We start from the raw sequence: 14572 nt of genomic DNA on the forward strand, positions 1-14572 counted from the left end.
ACCATGTGAACGGGTTGCAATGTATTCCCAAAATTGCTGCATGCCCAAATGAACATGCTCAAATAGCACTGCGCTGAACTGCATGTGAATTGTACAGAAACGTGTTGTCCCTATGTAAATATTTGCCAGCAAAAAAAACTGATTTTCAAATAAATCTGAACTTTTTTTTATTTTTTTATTGAAGAAAGATCACACTACAAAAATGTGCAAAATTTTTAAGCCACAGAGAGCCCCTTCATCAGGCATGTCAAGATCATCACATGCCTGATAAAGGGGCCCTGCGTGGCTCAGGAACGTTGCACTTTTTTGTAATGTGATCTTTCTTCAATAAAAAAAATAAATAATGTTCGGACTTACACTATGTTGTAAAAAGTATTGTGACACCTACCTTTACATGCACATGAACTTTGATGGCATCCCAGCCTTTTAGTCCATAGGGTTCAATATTAAGTTGGTCCACCCTTTGGAGCTATAACACCTTCAACTCTTCTGGGAAGGCTGTCCACAAGGTTTAGGAATGTTCGTACCAAAGGTGTTTTATAGGGAGAGGTTAACACTGTAAAGACCAGTCAAGTTCCTCCACCCCAAACTTGCTCATCCATGTCTTTATGGACCTTGCTTTGTGCACTGGTGCACAGTCATGTTGGAACAGGAAGGGGCCATCCCCAAACTGTTCCCACAAAATGGGGAGCATGAAATTGTCCCAAATGTCTTGGTATGCTGAACTGGAACTAAGAGGGGCAACCCCTGATAAAAAAATAAAAAAAACACCATAATCCCCCCTCCACCAAATGATTTGGACCAGTTCACAAAGCAAGTTCTGACATCAACCTGATACAACACCTTTGGGATGAATTAGAGTGGAGACTGCAAGCCAGGCCTTATCCACATTTTCATAGACAAACTCTCTTAAAGCCTTCCCAGAAGAGTTGAAGCTGTTATAGCTGCAAAGGGTAGGCCAACTCAATATTGAACCCTACAGACTAAGACTGGGATGCCATTAACCACTTAGGCCCCGGACCATTTGGCTGGCCAAAGACCAGAACGTTTTTGGGATTCGGCACTGCGCCTCTTTAACTGACAATTGCGCAGTTGTGCGATGTGGCTCCCAAACAAAACTGATATTTTATCACTTCTGCGGTTTTTACTATTTGTGCTATAAATAAAAAAAGAGCGTCAATTTTGAAAAAAAAACTCAATATTTTTAGTTTTTGTGATAAATATCCCCAAAAAATATATAAAAAAATGTTTTTCCTTAGTTTGGGCCGATATGTATTCTACATATTTTTGGTAATATAAATCGCAATAAGCATTTATTGATTGGTTTGCGCAAAAGTTATAGCATCTACAAAATTGTTTTAGTAATGACGGCGATCTTCGTTTTTTTATCGTGACTGCGACATTATGGTGGACAGATTGGACACTTTTGGTGCTATTTTGGGACCATTCACATTTATACATCGATTAGTACGATTAAAAATGCATTGATTACTGTGTAAATGTGACTGGCAGTGAAGGAGTTAACCAGGAGGGGGCGCTGCAGGGGTTAAGTGTGCCCTAGGGAGTGATTCTACCTGTGGGGGGAGGGGCTACGTGTGACACGAGACTGATCACCGCTCCTGATCACAGGGAGCTGTGATCAGTGTCACTAGGCAGAACGGGGAAATGCTTGTTTACATCAGCATTTCCCTGTTCTTTCTCTCCGTGAGAGAATGGCGGGTATCTGGGTGTCCGTGGGACCCGCGATCACACTCACAGAGCTTGCAGCAGGGTCGCACACACGCCGCCAGTGGCACGCACATGACCACACAGTGGCAAATTTAAAGGGACGTACCTGGACGCCCATTTGCCTGTCCATGCCATTCTGTTGACCTAAATGTACATGCGGCGGTCGGCAAGCGGTTAAAGTTCATGTGTGTGTAAAGGCAGGCGTTGCAATACTTTTGACAATATAGTGTACTAGAAGATCCGTGGTGTGTTGGCAAATATTTACACAGTGTCGTGCATGCCCCAGTAACCCAGCTGGTGCCCATTGCAGCATCCAATATTTTTAACATTGCAGGAACGCGTGCATTGGAAAGTTGGACATTGTACAGGAATGTGGTGTGATTCCTGTGTGATTTATATGCAATTTCATAGTGTTAACCTAGGCTTTTTGGTTCGTTTTGACCAAATGCCTAGTCTTTTAGTCACATGACCAGCTGTAAGTGTAATCTGGGCAGCATTCTGTCCTAGAAAAGCAGCAAACACCTACGTATATTGATGATAAAAACATATGTTTATTGTGTTTACCTGCCTAAGGTTCTATTCTTGTAATACACACACCTCTCCAAGTCAGTTAACTTACTCCCTCCCTTATCAGCTCCTACTTACTTGGCATAGCTATTGATGCTGATTTACTATTCTATGAAGAGGCTGGAGGTAGAGAGGTAACATAGAAAACTGAAAAAAAAAGTGAATTTCTTTATTAGGATCTCTGTATCATGTGTGTGGTCTGGCTGTGTAAAACATGTTTGTAAATCACAAGCTTGGCTATACAGTAGCAAATACTTTGGCTTATGAACTGTTTAATATATGTGTGTATATATTTAAACTACTGTAGGTATTTTGCTGTTTTGCTTGGAGGTTTGCTTTAATGTATCTTTCTCTTGGTATAGGTCAACCTTAAAGCCCAAGTAAAGTCTATGCATAGCTAAAAATTTAAAACCAGAAAAATCAGCACAAGGCATGGAAGGAGGATCCCCCTCCTTCCATGCCTCAAGCCACTGTTATCTTTCAATGCGCTGGGGGTTAATAGAACTAAAACAGGCCATACATGGATCCATTTTTTTCAATCTGCCAGCAGCCTGATCGGAAAGAAACTGAACAAACTCCCTCTCCCACACAAGTGAGGTGAATGGAAGAATCCTTCCCGCTGTGTTATTGTATTCTGACAATGGTACTCCTTCACTGTCAAAATACACTGATCAGCATTGGAGTCGATTGCCTGCAGCACTGATCAAACAAAAAAATTTCAACAATCCTGTTCAACTGCAGCCATGAGCTTGTTTTAAATGCTTCAATCTCACTCTTTGAACATTAGTTAAAAAAGCATTCTCACTTTAGAGTATTTTATCATATATATCAAGAAATACCGGCAACACGATTGCTTCTTACAAATCTTTATTTCGCACTAACAGCAGTGCCACATCTATAGTGCTAACATGATTTGGCCAGAGCCTTCCTCAAAGCATACAGGTTGATTTTATTGTAAACCTGTATGCTATGAGGAAAGCTCTGGCTGAAACGCGTTAGTCTATAGCTGTAGCACTGCTGTTAGTGCCAAATAAAGATTTGTAAGAAGAAGCAATCGTGTTGCTGGAATTTCTTGCTATTTTGATGTTCATGGGACACAACAAGCACCGATATTCAGCTCATTACTTTACAATTGTGCTATGGAGCTTGGGAGAGTCTTTAGCTACAGTACTATTTTTTCATAAGTGCCTGAAACTTTTGCTCAGTATTGTGTATTTAGGATAATCATCTCCAAAAGAATGTTAAAGTGCTGCTTGCTTTCATTAATACTTATGAAATGGAATTTGACATGTGTATCAAATTCAGCAAGCCTGGATATTAATGATGGCATTCTTTTTCATTGTGGTGGTAGTCTCATCTTCCAAGTGACTAAGCCTCAGTTTTGCTGTAATTAGTTGGGATCAAATTTTGTCTAGGTCCTAATGGACAAATCCAATATCTAGCTGTACAAATCCAATCTTACAGGTCAAGGTTGTCTGGCAGGCAGCAGCTATAGCCTCCATGACATTTGAAATTGGTGGCGATCTTCTGCTATATTTGCGGGTCAGTTTGGGAAGGCCATGTTGGTCATTGTCCTGGGAGGTCTATCTTCACAGTTCTTCAATACACAGGGGAATTTGAAGTCTTTCCTTCCTTAGGCATCCCACAAGATTAATAAAGTAAAAGATAAAATCAGTAACAGGAGGATGTGCTTAGGCGAGAAAACCCCTTCTCCCCTTCTGAAGACTCTTGAGAAGTTAAACTTCGATTCTAAAAAACAGTTGGGATACTGTGTAAAATCTATGTAAAAACCAAATGCAATGATTTTCAAATCCCATAAACCCATTATTTTATTCACAATAGAAAACATATCAAATGTTTAAACTTCGAAAATGTACAATTTTCAGATCTCATTTAGACTTGCAGTTGGGGATTGGCAAAAAATGCTGTTTTTGCCAACTGCCTCCTTTAGCTGCAATAGGCAGAGAACAGGTGTTCATATGTTGTGGCTGCACTGAACTCTACACAATCAAGTCAATGGGAAACAGCCGCAAATATCCTGCAACCGTGTGCAATGCAGTGCTGTTCATTCATTCAGATGCTTCCGAATGAACGAATATGCAAAATTTCGTATGCAAACTAATTTGTAATGAAAAAAATTGCACATGTCTATTGTGATCTGGGTTCAGACCAAGCCCAGCTCCTCTTTTGTCATCATATAGGATAAAAGGTTTAACCACTTCCCGACCAGTGCACACCGATGTACGCCGGCAGAATGGCACAGACAGGCAAATGGGCATACAGGTACGTCCCTTTAAATTTGCTGCCGTGCCATTGTGTGCGCGCTGGTCAGGATCTCTGTGAGGTGCCTGGACTGACATGCATCTCAGCCTTTCAGCGAGAGGCTGAGAGCCTGAGATGGCCCCTCCACCCTCTCCACAACTCAATGCTCCAATGAGTGAGGCTGTGACTGACAGTCTGCAGCTCTCTGCTCACAGAGCTCTGGAAACCGAGCATTCAGCAAAGTTTGATCACTCAATTTTCAGTGCAGAGGTGCTGGGGACAAAGATTCCTGTACTTCTCTTTTAATAGAAACCTGCACAAAGAAAACACATAAGAATTTAAAGTTTCTGTACAGTTTAAACCTGATTGATTACTGCTTACAACAACTCTGTATGCTCTTTACTCTTCTGCTGTTTTATGAAATCGGCTCCTTTGTGTCAAGGAACAATGTAACTGCTTTTTCCTCTTTTCTTTTGGTCACCTCTTAGGAAGACGAATGCGCAGGATGCACTGATGGCACTTTTAAGGGGACAAGATATTTTACCTGTGCCCCTAAAAAAGCACTTTTTGTGAAACTGAAGAGCTGCAGGCCAGACTCGAGGTTCGCATCACTTCAGCCGGTCTCCAATCAGATTGAGCGCTGTAACTCATTAGGTAACATCTTTCAAGAGAACCAACTGGAGGAACTCTACCTCAACACTATGACTTGTTTCTAAAATTGCTATATAAAATATACCTGCACCCAGTATAATTTATAAAACCTAGAAGGTGTCCCCATGCCTTTTGTAAGGTACATAAGCAGATTGGTAATAACCTTTTCCCAGTAACACATTGAGAGCTTTACTGGCTCTGCCATTGCTCAAGAAACTTTGATTCTTTATTACAACTTTCTTTTCTCCTCTATGTAAACTTAAAAACACTGAAAACCTTTGAGCTATACTTTCTAATATTGCAGGGCACTTGTGGAATTTTAACTGGTTTTATTTGATTAATTGGATCAGCTTGGGAAATGTCACCAGGGGTGATGGCTTAAGCCCCATACACACCATCAGTTTTTCTGCTGCGTTTTTCCTTCAGATTTACCAAAACCATATAATATGAGGTCAAACCTTAGGAGTTTCAATTTGTATGCAATCAGGCAGGCCCTTGCACTACATGGTTTTGGTAAACCTGAAGGAAGAACTCAGCAGAAAATGTGTATGGGGCTTTAGTTGTCCATAATGACAGATGTATTGACATCATTGTTAAAGGTATTATGAATAGTAATAATAGTAAATTATAATTTTGTTTTGTTCTAAGCTTTTGGTGGATACTTAAGTGAAGTAGTTGAAGGGAACACGCCTCCACGATCAGAAAAGGAAGGCTTAGAGGTAATGATTGGAAAGAAGAAAGGTATCCAGGGCCATTACAACTCCTGCTACCTTGACTCAACCCTGTTTTGGTGAGTAGATAAAGTTCGTATATCCATAATATGCTTGATTATTGTATACATCTGATAACATTATAAAACTGCCCTCATCTTTCCATACAGCTTATTTTCCTTCAGTTCAGTGCTAGACTCTGTCCTTCTGAGACCGAAAGAGAAAACAGATGTGGAATATTACAGTGAAACACAAGCACTTCTTAGGACGGAGATTGTGAATCCTCTAAGAATGTAGGTTAAATCACAGCCTCATATTTAGTAACATGCATTGCTGATACATGTGTGATCCTTATCCCAATATCCAGTGCTTTTTCTACAAATTGCTTAGTGGTTTAGCAATGTTTAAGAGAAGCCATGATCTGTTATTGTTTCATCTTGCCAGTTACAGAAACATGTAATATAAAGATGGATTTACTGGGGATAAGTATAGTCTATTGCATAAGTCCAATTACCAATTTAGGCTTAAAGTTACAATGTACTTCATTTTTAACTTTCCTGCTTGAGAACAAATGGTCTAGCATAATTGTTGTCACCTTATTAAAATGGAACTTAAAAAAAAAATGGCGAACAGGCAGGATTTTTAATGCAGACGAGGCCTATTATGTAGTTTCTGCATTAAAGTTTCTTACCTGTCTGTCCACCCTGTACACTGAACTGCGCATGCGCAGCTTATTGTACAATTTTGGCAGAGCCACGATGAATGACATAATTTCAGCCCGACCAATGAAAATGGCCAAAGAACGATACCCAGTAGCAGACCGACCAAAGATATCAGCAGCTGGCAGGGAGCTCCAGGACACTGCAGGACTGGAATGAAGGGGAGTATAGCTCAGCTTTATCCAGGAATACAGTGGGGGGCTCACAAGGCTGTAACCTTGTAACAAGTCTCACAATGCATCTTACTGCTCATGTTCAGCATTGCTTTGCCATGACCCCTCTTTGATATAGTTTCACTTTGTTAGTGGAGCCTAAGTTTCCTTGACTTCAGGGCTAAGCTCAACCTACTGCCATCCCCATTTCCAAGAAAAGTGATCTAAGTGGCCGTTGAGGTGTTCATTTGGGAAGTGAAATGGAAGTTGCTGGAACTAAGTCATGAAAATCGTAAAAGACTGGCCAGTAACAAAATAAAGCTAAATCAGAGAGAGGCAAAGAAAACGATTTATATAACGGGGGCCTTGTGGTATCTGCTCCCGAGCAGCACCAAAGTACTGGCAATGATTGTTCATAGGCTCAGTTTGATAAGCTATAAAAATTGTATTTGCCATTGTAATTGCTGAAAATAACAATCACATGTCTAAAAATGATTGCTGCAACAGATAAAATGTGTTATAACAACTTATTTAAATAAGCTTTTTAACCACTTCAATACCAGGCACTTAAACACCTTCCTGCCCAGACCAATTTTGAGCTTTCAGCGCTGTCGCACTTTGAATGACAATTGCGCGGTCATGCTACACTGTACCCAAATTTGTTCCCACAAATAGAGCTTTCTTTTGGTGGTATTTGATCACCTCTACGGTTTTTATTTTTTGCGCTACAAATAAAAAAATACCAAAAATTTTGAAAAAAAAAAATGTTTTTTTTGTTTCAGTTTCAAAACTTTGTAAATTAGTACGTTTTCTCCTTCACTGATGGGCACTGATGGGGCTACACTGATGGGCACTGATAAGGCGGCACTGATGGGCACCAATGATGTGGCACCAATGAAGTGGCACTGATGAGGTGGCATTGATGGACACTGATAGGCGGCACTGATAGGCGGCACTGATGGACACTGATATGTGGCACTGATGGGCGGCACTGATGGGCGGCACAGATGGGCGACACAGATGGGCGACACGGATGGACACTGATAGGTGGCACAGATTGGCACTGATAGCTGGCACTGATTGGCATGGATGGGCGGCACAGATGGGCATGGATAGGCGGCACAGATGGTCATGGATAGGCGGCACAGATGGGCATGGGTGGGCACTGATAGGCGGCACAGGTGGGCACTGATAGGCGGCACAGGTGGGCACTCATAGGCAGCATTGGTGTTATACTGTACTAATGGATGCCAATCAGTGCCAAACAATAATGCATGCCAATCAGTGATGCCCATTGTGGGCACTGATTGGCATCCATTATGGGCACTGATTGGCATCCATTGTGCTGACTGGCATCCCTGGTGGTCTAGGGAGGATTACCTTTTCCCTGGTGGTCTGGTGGCGTCCCTGGTGGTCCAGTGTGGGCATCCTCGGGGGGGCTGTGCTGATAATCGATCAGCACAGACCCCCCCTGTCAGAGGAGCAGCCGATCGGCTCTCCTCTACTCGTGTCTGACAGACGCGAGTGAGGAAAAGCCGATCACCGGCTCTTCCCATTTACACTGTGATCAGCCGTGATTGGACACGGCTGATCACATGGTAAAGAGTCTCCGTCGGACACTCTTTACTGAGATCGTAGTTGCCGGGTGTCAGACTGACACCCCGCAACAACGATCGCCGCGATGCGCGCCCCCGGGGGTGCGCAGCGGCTCATAAACCTGATCACGTCATATGACGTCCGATCAGGATTATGAAACCACTTTGCCACCGTCAATTGCCTATAGGGCGGGCGGCAAGTGGTTAAAAATTACAGCAGCTGATTGCAGCATATATGTGTGCATTTTGTTTTTAATGATTTATTAAGTAAATTGCAGTGCATTAGTTATACATAACATATAGTGGGTATGGAAAATAATTATTCCCTTTAAAATCATCACCATTTGCTGTTTTGCAGCCTGAAATGAAGACAGACACAGTTTTTTTTTTTATCCAGCTGTTCTTTAAGTGAAAAAAATAACACCAACATGTCAGAAAAAAAAGTCAATCACATCGGGCCTGAATGGGTAATTATGAGGGAGGTAGGGATAAAGGGGATGGGTAAGGGAGTATAGTGAAGGAAGCTAGAGGAGGTGCAATTCTCCCAATTTGTATGCCCCCTAAATTATCACATATGGTTTTGTCCTTTTCATCACTTTTTTTTTGGTTATCTGTTCACATCACAAACACAGGAAGTTAGGGGTGATTGGGGGTGATGCAGGGGGGAGGATAAGTGGGTGGGAGGGGGTAGGAGATTTGGGGAGCAAGGATTACTTTAACACCTAGATTTTTTTTCTTAAGGGGGGGGGGGGTGGACCGGTTAGAATGTTTGCATTCAGATGCGGGGTGCCAACCACCTCTCACATTGTCTCTTGCCCTGTCTTATTATAATTACGATATATATTGTTATTATGACAAGGTCCTAGGGGATGCACCTTTTCACCAGTGTTTGTTACTGTATTGGTGTTTGAGATAGTTTATTGAATGAATATAGTCTTGGCTTTTTATGGTGGCATTTTGTGTTTTTGTAATCCCTTGTTGAAATGAAAAAAAATAATGTAAGCATGAGAGAAAAAACAATCATCGAGTTGGAAAAAAGGATCACACCCTTGTGTCAGTATTTTATTGAACCTCCCTTTGCTTTAATTACAGCCTTTGGTCTGTTGAGATATTTCTCTACTAACTTTGCACATCTAGACTTTTGATGGTATTTTGCCCCATCCATTTTTCCTTCTATCCTGACAAATGTTCCAGTCCCTGTAGCAGAGAAACACCCCTACAACAAGATATTACCACTTCCATGAGGTACTGTAGGAATGGTGTTATTTGGATGGTGAGCTGTATTGAATTTCCGCCAGACATATCATTTGGTGTTAAGGCCAAATTATTCAAATTTAGTCTCATCTGACCAGAACACCTTTTTCCATGTGGCCTCAGAATCTTCAAGTTATGTTTTGGCAAAGCTCAGTTGTGACTGCATGTAGCCTTTCTTGAGGAGTGGATTTTTTCTTGCAACCCTCCTATACAAGCCATATTTGTGGAAATCTTTGTGATATTGTCACATGCACACAATGACCACTCTTTGTTACAAATTCCTGTAATTCTACAGAGTTGATGTAGGCCTCTTTATCCCACAGATCTTTTGACAGTGCCTTGCCACCCACAGTTGATTGCTTCAGTTGCACTATCAGGGACTGAAATGCTCCAGGAAAACTTTTTTTCATGCTGAGATAATCAAAATGACCACAGCTGATCACAGTTGAAAGTCAAATGGCTTTGTGTGCCATTGTGAAGGTGATTATCTACACCAGATTGTGTTTACAAGTCATTTTTAGGAGGCGGTGATCTTTTTTCCAACTCAGTGATTTTACTTTTATTTTTAACTTTTTCTGACATGTTATATAGTTAGTCTGGTTGAAAAAAAGACACAAGTCCATCTAGTTCAACCAATAAAAAGGGAAAAAATATATACAATCCTATATAGTTACATAATTGGTAAGGTTTAATAAAGACAACAGTCCATCCAGTGCAACCTGTGTAGGTGTGTGTGTTTGTAAAAATAATTTCCCATATTGTCTTCATTAAGATGCCCGTCAGAGTCTTTTTTTAAAACTATCCATACTTCCTGCCAACACCACAGATTGTGGAAGAGAGTTCCGCATCCTTACCACCCTGACAGTGAAAAATCCCCTATGCAGCTTAAAGTCCAGCCTGACATTTTTAGGCTGGGCTTCTCCTCTGGGTCACAGAAGTGCAATTCGTTTTGGACTCCTGTGACCCATTTTCGGCAGATAGTAGTCTGAAGTCCCCTGGTCAGAATACCCCTTCTTTTCCTGTGTGAAGACTTAGGAGAAGAAAGCATTTAGCACAGCTGTTGTCTCCTTGTCATCTGTAACCACCTTCCCTTCCTCATCCTTTATGGGGCCTATGTGTTCCGACCTCACCTTTTTGCTATTAATATATTTTAAAAAACCTCTTGGGATTATTTTTTCTCTCCTCCACTAAGTGTCTCTCATAGACTTTTTTTTAGCCGCTCTGATTGCGCTCTTAAACCTCACATTGCATTCTTTGTATTGTTGGAATGCGGACACTGACCCCTCTGCTTTGTACTTTTTAAAGGCCATTTTTTTTGTCCTTAATATTACATTTTATGTTTTGGTTCAGCCACCCAGGCTTAACCTTTGTTCTTCTATATGTATTACCCCTTGGAATGCACTTGTGATACATTTATTTTAAATATTCCTAAAGCACTCCCATTTTTCCTCTGTGTACAATGTTTCAAGGATTTGGTCCCGCTTAATACCCTGCAGTATTGAGTGCAGTTTAGAAAAATTGAAATTTTGAAATGTAGTGTTCTTGTTCTCCCCTTGCACCTCCCTTTTCTGTGATTTATGTGGAATGTAATAATTCTGTGGTCGCTAGTTCCCAAGTTTTCCCATATTTCCACGTCTATAATTAGATCTGTATCATTTGTAATTAAAAGATCTAGCAATGCCTTACTTCTAGTCAGGGAATCCACCAATTGGTCCATGAAGTTGTCCTGTAGAACATTTAAGAAATGGCAGGCCTTTAATGAGTGGGCTGTCTCTTCTGCCCAGTCGATGTCGGGATAATTGAAGTCCCCCATTATAATGACATTACCCTGTCTTGCTGCCTTTTCTACCTGTGAAAGGATATCCAACTCCACCTCTTCCCTCAGGTTTGGGGGTCTGTAAAATACCCCCACTAATAATTTCCCGCTTACTTCCACCCTTTGGAGTTCCACCCATGCGGACTCCACCTCCCCCCTTCCCACATCGCTGATGTCATTCCGCTCTCCTACCCGTAAATCAGTCCCAATATATAGACACGTCTCTCCCCTTCTTCTACCTTCCCTGTCCCTCTGGTACAAAGAATACCCCTGGATGTTTGCCAGCCTGTCAAACCAAGTTTCTGTTATTGCCATGAAGTCCACCATATATACACAATACTATACCCACAGTTGATCCAGAGGAAAGCAAAAAAACCCGGCAAAGCATAATCTGATTTGCTCCAGCAGTGGAAAAAAATCCTTCCTGATCCCACAAGAGGCAATTGGCTATTCCCTGGATCAACTTTTACCTAAAAATGTTAGTATCCAATTATATTATGTACATTTAGAAAAGTTATAAGTACTGAGTAAATACAGCTGGATAAAACAAAAATGGTGTCTGTCTTCATTTCAGGCTGCAAAGCAACACAATGTGATTATTTTAAAGTGGGTGATTATTTTCTATACCCACTGTATAGTAAACAAATATTTGCTATGCTGAATAAGAGACTATGGCAATAAAATGTCATAATTAATGGCCAGGTCAGTAATAGTTGTCTTTCTTGTACATTGAGGAACACAGGAAATCTTTAACCTTTTGGGTTATAATGCTGTCTATAGGAGAAATGGACACTGGCAAAAAAAAAAACTGCTTTGTTGCACAAAATAACCCTGCCCACAACCAGCATGCCTCAGTTTTAGCTAGTGTCCTCAGGAGAGTGTTCAGCTCTGCTGTTCTCTGTTCATTTGCAAAATTTGTTTTTACTATCCACAGCTGCCGGTAGTTATGTTGAATCCCAGAAACGTCTCCACTGAACCAGCAAGCACAGGTTCTCCACTTTATACTTTGACAGTACTTCATTTCTTAAAGTTCCTTCAGTTGTCTGTCTACTGGTAGATTCAAGCCTGATGTGATAATCCTAAAAAAGTTTTTGAGTTTTCAGTGCAGGTTCCCAGTTCCCTGTTCATTATCTGTACAAATAATGAACTCAGCGACAGTCTTGCAGTTAACAGTTACTGTTCATCTGTGTTCTAGTTCTCACACATCTCCGCTATTCAGGTTAAGCCAGAATGTCCATGGATTCCTTATGAATTTATTGGTCCAGAGCTGATAGACTTTTCTTGTGCTCATCTCTGCAGCTTACTGTTGTTAGTATCTAGCAGGCTTATGCTGGATTGAGATTTCCTACATATGTGGAATCTTAAATCTTCAGAATTTAGTGCTGGAACTAACTTAGCCATTGAGTATCTTGGTTTAGTTCTGGTAACAGCTCAAACCAGAGTGTTTTTTTCCACTGGAAAAACCTCAGACTCTGTAATCTCAGTTTCCACCTCTCCAGTCCAAGAGTTCTTCAACTTTCTGCTTTATATGAGAGTCTTTGACCTGATTGTAGCCTCCTGTATGGCAGTCTCATTTGCCCAGTTTCCTTTTAGACCTCTACACAACCTCCTGTCAAATACTTGGCATGGTGGCTGGATTTGGTATCAGGAAGCCCTTCCTTCCCTTCTTCTATCAGGCTGGAAAGATGTTCTGGGCACCCTAGCAATGCAGGGGACTTGGTCATTTTTAGAGACTCCTCTTCTGATCAGCATCCTGTTGTCTTGGGCAATTTGTCTGTTTCTGCAGCATTGGACAATCCTGCTGACTGGTAATCTGACCTGGATTCAAACTGTCAACGCCACAGGGGTGTGTGTACATGAATCACCACCACAAATATGTCACTGCAGCAAGTCCTTGCATCCTGTCCCGGGCAGAACTTTCCTCCTTGTCCACTTTGTACATCCCAGGTACAGGCTACCGACAGGCAGAATCGGCTTACGGCACCTGGACCCAGGGAAACTGGTCCCTATACCTGGAGACATTCCAGGACCTGTGTTGCAATTGGGAAACAATGTCTTCTTCACCTGCTTCGCAAGATTGAGATGGAGGACACTCAGGTGAACTTTACTGCTCTAAACTGGCCCAGAGGGATGTAGTACACTGACCTGGTTAGACTCCTGGCACCCCTGCTTCATGGTCGCTGACTTTAACAGCATGCAGGTTTTGAGAGACCGAGTCATCCGATTTTGTGATTCCTAGAATATTAGGAAGGCTAGTTCCCTTCACATAAGATCTACCATCCAGATATAGAAGGAACTTATAGAATGCACTACTTGGATATAGAAGGCACTACTTGGTGTGATCTCGAGACTTCCACCCTTGAAGTTTCTCTATGGGATGAATCCTCTCTCTCTGGTCCAGTGTTTGGCTCTCAGCATAAAAGTTAGGTTTCTGTCTTTTCTACCTTGTTTCAGATATTGTTGGTCTCTCACTTCTTGATTAAGATCTTTGTACAGGGAGTCTTCCCTTTAGCCCCCATTTGTTCATTCTCCTGTGACATCGTGGGATATAAGTATTTTTTCTGTATACCAGAAACTGCAGTTTCAATGCATTAGAGACATTACCCTACTCTCACCTGTATGGGGGTGTTTTTTGTAGCCATCACCTCTGTGAGGCAATTGTCTCAACAAGAGGTCTCCTTCTGTTAGGAACTCTTTCTGGTTTTGCATAGAGACAATGTAATGTTGATATCCATGACGTCTTTGTTGTCTAAGGTAGATTATTGTTACCCTGTGTGGACCCTGTAAGGGTGAATCAGTTTATTGTTACCCTGCTCTAGAAGGCTCAGGCAGACCATCATCCAAGCTTATGGTTTTTAAGAATCGTGCTGCACCCTTTTCTTTCAAGGCACACTACTAAGTACTTCTTTGGTCTTTTCGACATCAAGCATATATTCCCAGATTTGCAAGGCTACAGCCTGGTCTTGATTTATTTTCAAAGTTCTACCAATGTTCAGGCCTCATCTGATGCCAGCTATGAGCTTACAGTACTTCAGGTGGCTTTGGAAACTGTACTTATTCCCCAATTGCCTGTTTTCTTGGGCCTGTTAGCATTTGTATACCCACCCCTCTGACTGCT

The 14572-nt window shown here is 41.6% G+C and overlaps 1 protein-coding gene across 5 annotated transcripts in view; it reads left to right on the forward strand.

Moving 5' to 3' along the window:
- CYLD (CYLD lysine 63 deubiquitinase) overlaps positions 1-14572 on the forward strand; it is a 152440-nt gene that overhangs the window by 100112 nt on the left and 37756 nt on the right. For all 5 annotated transcript variants that reach the window (XM_077458414.1, XM_077458411.1, XM_077458420.1 and 2 more), the window contains 3 exons: positions 5046-5211; positions 5857-5998; positions 6089-6211. In XM_077458414.1, the coding sequence (XP_077314540.1) occupies positions 5046-5211; positions 5857-5998; positions 6089-6211 (431 nt within the window). The remainder of the gene's footprint in view (positions 1-5045; positions 5212-5856; positions 5999-6088; positions 6212-14572) is intronic.

The sequence above is a fragment of the Lithobates pipiens genome, unplaced genomic scaffold, assembly GCF_037356315.1.
Source record: "Lithobates pipiens isolate NorthernLeopardFrog02 unplaced genomic scaffold, aLitPip1_a1.2 Scaffold_10, whole genome shotgun sequence".
NCBI classification, from domain to species: Eukaryota; Metazoa; Chordata; class Amphibia; order Anura; family Ranidae; genus Lithobates; species Lithobates pipiens.